General features: G+C 36.7%; 2 protein-coding genes across 2 annotated transcripts; both read right to left on the reverse strand.

Moving 5' to 3' along the window:
* Positions 1-1,443: 1,443 nt before the first annotated feature.
* On the reverse strand, positions 1,444-2,473 carry LOC111899724 (uncharacterized). The gene is made up of 3 exons (XM_052768958.1): positions 2,299-2,473; positions 2,159-2,224; positions 1,444-2,072 (listed from the first exon to the last, which is right to left on the reverse strand). The coding sequence occupies exons 1-3, from the start codon at positions 2,471-2,473 to the stop codon at positions 1,444-1,446; spliced, it is 870 nt and encodes a 289-aa protein (XP_052624918.1).
* A 16-nt stretch (positions 2,474-2,489) lies between these two features.
* Positions 2,490-2,878, reverse strand: LOC122196740 (uncharacterized). The gene is made up of 2 exons (XM_042899855.2): positions 2,784-2,878; positions 2,490-2,714 (listed from the first exon to the last, which is right to left on the reverse strand). Exons 1-2 carry the CDS (start codon positions 2,874-2,876, stop codon positions 2,490-2,492), a joined length of 318 nt encoding a protein of 105 aa, XP_042755789.2. The 5' UTR covers positions 2,877-2,878.
* Between the last annotated feature and the right edge of the window lie 6,614 nt (positions 2,879-9,492).

Raw genomic sequence — 9,492 nt, forward strand, 5'->3', positions numbered from 1 at the left:
AAAGTTTTGAAACCACAGGGACCATCTGTGAGGTTTTTTGAACTTAGGGATTAAACTTGATATTTTCGGAAACCACAGGGACTATTTTTGAAGTTTTGTCTTTATTTAAATTATTTGTTTAAATTTAAAAGATAAAAAAATTTCGATTATAATAATATACAACCGTCGTGATTGTTAAGTTATGAGAAAGAGGATAACGAAAATTTCTATTCAAATCCATAATATATCAAAGTTTAATTAGTGTAAGGACTAGTGATGTAAATTAGAAGAACTTAAAAGATGGACAAAATTGCAAGTTTGGTCCCTGTGGCATGTCAAAAATTGGATGTTTGGTCCAAAAAGTTTTGGGGTTGCACTGGTGGTCCAAAAGCTTTGATTTGTTGTGGAATTGGTCCAAAGGCTTAACAGCCGTCTACCCCCTCTGTCTGTGTGAGGGTATTTTTGTCAATTCACGCCCATTCCTTTGATATCTTATTAAATTAAACCCCCCCTAACGTCTACTCTCCTTATTAATAGATCGAACGTGTGTTTCATCTTTTCCCTAAATCGATATCTCCTCCTGCTAAAATCAAAATCGTGTCTTCCAAACTCAAAATCAACAATGGTGAGGTGTTTCTGTGGTCAAATGGCGATAGTGCGAACGGCTTGGACTGATAAGAACCCTGGTCCACGTTTTTGGGGATGCCCTAAAGAGGTTAGTATTCATGTGGTTGGTTATGAAGATTTTTCACTGATCACTCAATTCCTTCTTATATTTTGCTAGGATTCGACATGTGGGTTTGTGGGATAGATCGACCCTCAAATGTGTGAACGATCAAAATCATTAATACCTGGGTTGCTGAGATCAATCAACAAGCTAAAGACTGAAGTTGGAAAATTGAAGGAAGAAAATCAAATGTTCAAGTATGATATTGGAAAAATAAAGGAAGAAAAATCAAAACTAAAGTTGTACCTGATATGTAGCTGGGTTTTTTTTGGGTTTTTTTTTTTCTGATGAAGTAGTTCGTCCATGTTTTAGTGGTTTATTTTGTGGTAGATTTGGGAAAATTGCTATGTTTGTGAATGTACTCTTTTGGACATGCAAGTGAATGTATTGTTATGGTTAGTGGGTAATGAAGTTATTTGTTTCAAACATCCAAATATTTTGGTTCTACTAGACATAGCAGTGATGGGACAAACTGTTAATGCTTAACATAACCTAATAGTAACATAAAGATGCTAAAAAGTAAAGGACAATGATGCATAAACAAAAGAACATCCAAAGTTAATAACCATTGTTTGCACATACCAAATTCTTGTTACATGACCAAAAAAAATATCATTCTAAACGGAGGGTAAAGTTGTCCAAAAAACATCAAAACCATAAAACAGACACCCAAAAGAACAACACAATGGTTCCCAAAAGTAACACATTACATAATCTTAATCCAACAAGACAACACATCAATTTCCTCCTTGCCCCTTACATGTTCTTGCTTTATGTCCCTTGTTTTTACACTTGCTACAAGTGACAATAATGAACTTCCTTGTGAGTTTTCCACTGCCCCCTGGACCATGACCATCTATACCACTAGCACCAATTGTTTGACTTTGACTTTGAGTTTGGCTCTGACTTTGAGCCTGACTTTGAGATTTTTCCTCCATAGATCTTTGCCTCTTCTTCTTGGGCCTACCAGGCTGATTACGATGTGGAGGAGGGTTGATCTTTATTGGACAATCACTAACATGCCACATGATACGACCTTTGATTGGTTCTACCTTGTAGGAATAAGCCTCTTTCCAGGTTTCAAGCCAATGCACCTTGTGTACATAAGTGTAAAGTTCACCCACATCCTCACCATTGTCAGCTTTATCAAATAAGACTGCAATCACATGCCTACAAGGAATTCCTGTTAATTCCCATTTCCTACAGCTGCATACCCTTTGGCCCATGTCAACAACATGTTGATCTTGCCATGGTCCTTGTACTTCGTACTTGTCTGAGGAATTCCACCTGGCTATGTAGTAGAAGCATTTGTTGCGTTTGTTTCCATGATCTTTGTTGCTGTTGGAGGCAATGGACCTACACACTTCTGTTGAACATTTATCACATTGCAAATCCTCTTCATCATGTACTCCCGAATGTACTCTAAGCATGTGATTATTGGTTTATCCCTACCTTCTATCAGTTTACTGTTAAACACTTCACATAGGTTATTTAAAAGCATGTTTGTGATTGGTCTACCTGCAAGACAATTGTAATTTAGAACAGCATACAACAAATTTGTGTAACTTAGCACTGAATTGAGAGTTGTCTACCTGTGAAATGGCTTCTAGTCCAGTGTAGTGGTGGGATCTTCTTCAACCATTCATAAGCTTCTATGTCATATTCACTAAACTCTTTCATCGAACGATTGAATTCTTGCACTATTGTGGCTTTGGCACAGTTCCATAACTTTTCTTTGTACTCAGTAGTTCTCCATCTCTTCCTCATGTTTTCATAGATATGTCTAAGACAAACCCAAAAAAACCCAGCTACATATCAGGTACAACTTTAGTTTTGATTTTTCTTCCTTTATTTTTCCAATATCATACTTGAACATTTGATTTTCTTCCTTCAATTTTCCAACTTCAGTCTTTAGCTTGTTGATTGATCTCAGCAACCCAGGTATTATTGATTTTGATCGTTCACACATTTGAGGGTCGATCCATCCCACAAACCCACATGTCGAATCCTAGCAAAATATAAGAAGGAATTGAGTGATCAGTGAAAAATCTTCATAACCAACCGCACGAATACTAACCTCTTTAGGGCATCCCCAAAAACGTCGACCAGGGTTCTTATCAGTCCAAGCCGTTCGCACTATCGCCATTTGACCACAGAAACACCTCACCATTGTTGATTTTGAGTTTGGAAGACACGATTTTGATTTTAGCAGGAGGAGATATCTATTTAGGGAAAAGATGAAACACACGTTCGATCTATTAATAAGGAGAGTAGACGTTAGGGGGGTTTAATTTAATAAGATATCAAAGGAATGGGCGTGAATTGACAAAAATACCCTCACACAGACGGAGGGGGTAGACGGCTGTTAAGCCTTTGGACCAATTCCACAAAAAAATCAAAGCTTTTGGACCACCAGTGCAACCCCAAAACTTTTTGGACCAAACATCCAATTTTTGACATACCACAAGGACCAAACTTGCAATTTTGTCTAAAAGATGACCTGACTTTGACTAGTATATATGCATATCTATAGGTTTTGTAAACACTTTGAGTTCCGGTTTTAGTAGAAAAATGTTCTCTCTATTTCTTCTTGGTCCTTCTTGTACGGAAGAATCTTCTATAATCAAGACGTATACATTCGTTCTTCTCATATTTTCTGCAATTAACTCTACAATTCGTTGATTTCGGTTGATGCGTGTTTTCTGGTGAGCCGCTATGATTTCTTAGTGATCGATACCATTCCGGGGTGAAGAGAAGTAACGGGTGGCGACTAAATTTCATTTTCACATTGTATTTCGGTCGAGATCACAACAACTAAATTTTAAATGTCGAGATCACCAAATAATAAATACATACACATATCAATATGATTTCATAGTACTACACCAAAATGTTCTATGAAATCGAGTGTACTACTCGCCACCTAGAGCAATTAAATAGACACTTGTGGCTTCATTGTAATTATTTAGCATTTAATCATCTAAACTTTAATTTAAGAGACACTTGCGGTTCCATTGTAATTAGTTCAAATTGACATAACATGGATAAAATGAGAAGAAATTCAATATTCTATGAAATCGAGTGTATTACTCGCCACCTTTTGCTCAATTAAACAGACACTTGCAACTTCATTGTACTTATTTAGCATTTAATTATCTAAACTCTAATTAAACAAACACTTGCGGCCCCATTGTAATTAGTTCAAACTCAAGCAACATGGATAAAATGTGAAGAAAACCAAATCAACAACTTCATATGTCGAATCTCGAAACCAATCACATGATTACGAATGAAATCACAACACCGACACGGCAACACATGATGTGATCAGTAACAAGAAATAAACTTACAAAACAAATTAAACGACTATTTTGATGCTCTAAATAGAAAACTTCAAAATTTTGTCTAAAAATCGTCTCAAAATTTGGCAATTCTGAAATTGACAAAAACTATATTCATTAAGCATTTTCAACATTTTATTTTGGTTGATTGGTTAGTGACACGACTGCTTAGTCACACATATGTGTCATTGGTTGCTCTTGACATTTCACATGTTCACCAATTTGTAGACAATAAGTGACATGACCACTCATCATAAAGTACAATGTTATTTCTAGTTTGGCATGACCGCAATGTGTACATAATTGGCAATACGACAATTCATTATCTTGGAAAATTCCTTTTTTTACTTTCGACTTCTAGTATCCATCAGACGTTGTCCTAACATTTGTTCATTGTTTTTATCTCTAAATCCTCTGCTTCCACTTTTATTTTTTATGTCATGTTATCTGGACATAAAAAAAATAGCATAGCACCCATAGTAACTCACATAAAATATTTATGCACAATCTCAATATATTATACAATACAAGAAAAAAAAAAGGTGAATATGCACATAAAATGATGCAAAAAGGTTACGAAAATATGGTAATAACATACACAAAATGCATCTTAAGAAAAATTCACAAAAATATCGAGTGACAACAAAATTTTGAAGTCCAAATATTTAGCATACAAGTCCAATTTTATTGGAATTTCATTGGGTTGGTTTGATTCGACCTTTAAGGAAACCTTTGTAAATGAAGTATGTATTGATGTGAAGTCAAGGATCATGTACATAACTTGTTCGATAAGTCTTCGATGAGATCATAAGTTTCTTAAAGCTCAAGAACAAACATGAACTCATAATTTGTTTGATTCATAGAATTTGTTTCCAAGAATCTTCTTCCAAGAATAATAGTTGCAACACACTAAGGTGCTGTTTGTTTTTTCTATGGTAAAAATATTTGCGGTCTGCGGAACGCATCTGTAGACCTTTACAGCGGAAGAGTTGGACCAAACGTCTGCAGTCTGAAAAAAGAAGATTGTTTGTTATTTTAACATCTGCATGCTATTAAAATGAACACAAATCTAAATAAACTGATTTTTTTAAACTACAAAGTGATTTTTTAATATATTTATGACTTTGTTATAAAAGGTGAAAATAAAAATGGTACAAATTAACGTATATATTTGATAAAAACCAACAATTTTTGTCGCAAAGTTATGCCTAAACATTATAATTAAGAATCAAAGAATTTGATATATAAATGAATGGAAATAAACTTCGATTTTTTCAATTAAATCAATTAAAAACGTATCATAAATATTTTTTTCTAAGAAATTGACGATGGTTTATTAAATAATGTTTTATAAAATTTGGCAAAAAAATATAAGAATATATTATTTATTTCATATTTATATAAACAATTTCAACGACCATTATTATAATAAACTTTTATTTATAAATTTGTTAAAAATATCATGTTTGTGTCGTCAAACTTTTTTTTAAGTATTGTAACTTCTTTTTCAAATTGTTTATCACTAATAAAGTTGGAATAAATATAAATTCAAAAAAACTAAAAATAAAATAAAATAAAGTATATGTGTTTTTTTTGGCAAGAAGATGTCTGAAGATGTTAGAAGACTATGGTCCACATCTGCGCCAAGAAGAGGGCGCGCATACATTTTTAGGTCTCCAGTCTTCAAAAAAACAAACAATCTGCGAAGGCAAATGTCTGCGCGTGGTCTGCGCCGTGCAGACAGAAGAGGCCATGAAGATTTGCGGACAAAAAACAAACACCACCTAAATATGGTTACATACGGGTGACCGCCTAACTACATAATGGTAACACATAACACCAAATGTTTTTTGGGGCATGCAACTTCAAATGGTTTATAGGGTTAAATTAGCTAGTCATGGCTTTTACAATATCAATTTTTATAGCTTACTTTTTTCAAGGACATCCGACTATGTCATAAGTTTTCCGTAAGTCATATCTTAAACATAGGGTTATGTATATGTGCTCTCTAAGTTGTAGAAAATGTATTGCAAGAATTATTTTTCATGTTTTAGGGATCACAACACATTGAAGAAATGACACTTAGATTGTGATATATACAAGTACAAATAAATTTAGTCCATGGAGGATAAAGATGAATGTGTTGCTAAGAACACGACATATCACTTCCTCTTTTTAGGAAAAGGCCTGTATTTATGGATAATGGAGAGTTTAATCATGAGGAAGAACATTCTCATTTTATATCATTTTGATGTATCTCATATGAGGTAGTTAATAAGGAAAGTACAATTAGGTTGTGAGTGAAGTTTCCTTTTTACGATTTTACATATATAATATACATATTCAACAATTCTTGTATAAGGTACGTCCATTTTTTACTTTCAATACAAATAATTGGTGTACATTAAACTTGTAAATGATACAAGTAATGTCAGTAACCATATGTAGAGTACAAAACTATCTTATTGTCCCAACACGTGTTACGTAACTACCATATAAAACAACATAAGAACTTAACACATATGTCTTTTACATCATCTCAAAGTCAACTAATCCTTACTAGTACATATACCTGAAATCAGTAAGAATGACAACAACATTAAGCTATAAATAGCTTAGTGAGTAACAAGTATAAGTTCATATATAACAACTTATAAGAATTATATCATATCAACTTGATAAAATAAACATAGTTATACCAGCAATAAGGTATTTACTCATTATGAGTAGCTTCCTTGTGATTATGTTTCCAGTAATTCGTATGCAACCATTGTCGAGCGAACCAATATGGAATATCCCCATATGGGACTCATAGAAGTACATCCCTATTCGAACCAACATAAACTCATAACCTTTTATGACCAATAACAATACATCTCTAACTTGGGAATAATATAAGTACATCCGTAATTCAGGCCCAAGAAGAATACATCCCTGATATGAGACAAATATGAATACATACACAATTCAGGAGTGATACGAATGCATCCCTAATACGAGACTAATATGAATAAATCCTGAATTTGGTACTGATAAGAATATATCCCCAATATGGGACCAATATGAATACAACCCCAATTCGTATTGATAAAAGTACATCCCCAAATGGAGGACCAATATAGATATATCCATAATTTAGAACTGGTAAAAATGCATCCCCTATACATGACCAATATGAATATGTAACCACCCAATTTTTCAAGCCCAAAAATTTCATTTTTAATTAAACACTTTGCAAACATTTGAAAATAAACAGAATTTGATCATATCATTTCTTAAAACATATTACGTATATGGAAACTAAAACATGGGGGGCAACCATAGTGTCAGAGTACAAATCCCAGGACAATTTGTTAATGTAGAAAACAAGAGGTGTGTATGATGGGCCGCTACCGTGCCAGCTCCTTCCTCTTCGCTGAAGAGGTACCTGAAACCAAAACTATAAATTGTAAGCACAAATCTTAGTGAGTTCCCCCACAATACCTCATACCATACAATCATACAATGAACAGCTAGGAGATACGAACCTCGCCCACATTCATGGAGATACGGGCCACGCCCACACTCCGCTATCTAGGAGATACAGGCCTCGCCCACACTCCGCTATCTAGGAGATACGAGCCACGTCCACACTCCGCTATCTGGGAGATACGGGCCTCGCCCACCCTCCGCTATCTGAGAGATACGGGTCTCGCCCACACTCAGCTACTAAACCACAACATACAAGTATCACACAGACAACAAGTATAAGCAATTCTATCATACAGGCATATAACATAATCAAACTCAACTATGAGATACGGGCTCTGCCTACACTACGATACTATCATATCATCTATACGGCCCGACCTTGGTGCCTTAGACCCGTTCCTACTGGAAGGAAACTCACCTCGCAAAGTAGCTACCGAAAGTCTGACTGCTGCACCGGTAATCCTCCGGCTACAAATCCATAAACATAGATCAGCCCCTCATAAATACCCTTAGGTCAATCGACTGACCCACCCCTGGTCCAAGGTCAACTCCTTGGTCAAAGTCAACTTCCAGTTGACTGGACTCGCCGAGTCATGGCACAGATTCGCCGAGTCCTTCTCCTACTAACCCGGCCTTACTCGCCAAGTCCCTCTTCCCACTCACTGGGTCACCCTGGACTCACTACTTGGGACTATAGAACCGACTCGGGATCCGACTCGCCGAGTCCAAGAACAACTCACCGAGTCCCCACAAGCATACCTCCTACTCACTTCCAAACCCTCACCAGAGCATCCCTTATGAGGATTTCGGTTTCTGGGACTATTACACGTTAAATTGCAAATTCTGCGTGCAGATACGAAGGGTTGGACCTTCAACACTGAAACCCCTCTTTCTCAGCAACACTTCATATGACTCGCCGAGTTTGAAGAACAACTCGTCGAGTCTAAGACCATCTTCATAGAACTCACCGAGTTACACTTTGGGACTCGTCGAGTCCCTTCGACCCACTTCCCATACAGACCAAATCTGAGACATGCAATGCTTCTAAACCATAGATCTATGCTCCTAGGGCATGCTTATCACGTAAAGTTGCAAACTTTACGTGCATGCATGGCCTCATAAGCTCAAAAAGGCAAATCCAAGCTCTTTAAGAGGTCATACACCCAATAGGGACCTCAATAACCCCAACCACAGAGACTTTACACTTCCAAGGTGTCCATAAGGTCCAAATCTGAATTCCTTTCAGAACATAGAGCATAGCACATGGAGCTTGAGGTTTTAGGGCTTGAAAACCACTAATTTTGGACAAAAAGGGAATCTAATGAGCTAGTGATCAAGGTAAGAACTTTTCTACCTGAATGGAAGCTTCTCAAAGTGTAGATTCCGGATCTACCTCCCCTTCTTGCACACTTCAACCTCTTCTTTCTTCTTCTAAGCTCCAAACCTTCTTCACAAAGCCAAAATCACTCTCAAGAACAATATGAGGCTAGGTTTCTCTCTACAGCTCTCTGGAAGTGGTAGGGGCAAAGGAGGCCAAGTTAGAGCGTTTAAATAGGGTGCAAACACCCGGATTAGGGTTTTTGCCCAAACAGGGTCTACTCGCCGAGTCCAAAGCTTAGACCCCGCGTCTCATCCCGCTTCTACTCGACGAGTTGGTCCTTCAACTCGCCGAGTCCAAGGCAAAATGCATAATCAAGAAATATTAATTACAAGGATTACGTACCAGGAACCAGGTGCTACAAATCTCCCCCAATTATTTTAGACTTCGTCCTCGAAGTCTACTGCTTGATCCTGAAACAGCTCGGGGTAGTGCTCCATCATTTCTTCCACCGGCTCCCAAGTCCACTCCGATCCCTTCCGGTGCTGCCATTGCACCTTTACGAGCTCCACCCTCTTGTCCCTCAGATCCTTCGACTTCCTGTCGAGGATTGCCACAGGCCGCTCGATGTAATTTAGGCTGTCATCGACCTGAAT

The sequence above is a fragment of the Lactuca sativa genome, chromosome 2 (genome assembly GCF_002870075.4).
Source record: "Lactuca sativa cultivar Salinas chromosome 2, Lsat_Salinas_v11, whole genome shotgun sequence".
Classification (NCBI taxonomy): domain Eukaryota; kingdom Viridiplantae; phylum Streptophyta; class Magnoliopsida; order Asterales; family Asteraceae; genus Lactuca; species Lactuca sativa.

Bases quoted from the DNA above. Each gene is read 5' to 3' on its own strand.
- LOC122196740 (XM_042899855.2), bottom strand. From the start codon at position 2,876: ATGGTGAGGTGTTTCTGTGGTCAAATGGCGATAGTGCGAACGGCTTGG. The intron at 2,715-2,783 runs GTTAGTATTCGT...ATATTTTGCTAG, and splicing joins TTTGGGGATGCCCTAAAGAG to GATTCGACATGTGGGTTTGT.
- LOC111899724 (XM_052768958.1), bottom strand. From the start codon at position 2,473: ATGAGGAAGAGATGGAGAACTACTGAGTACAAAGAAAAGTTATGGAAC. The intron at 2,225-2,298 runs GTAGACAACTCT...ATTGTCTTGCAG, and splicing joins GACTAGAAGCCATTTCACAG to GTAGACCAATCACAAACATG. The intron at 2,073-2,158 runs GTAGGGATAAAC...AATGTTCAACAG, and splicing joins TAACAGTAAACTGATAGAAG to AAGTGTGTAGGTCCATTGCC.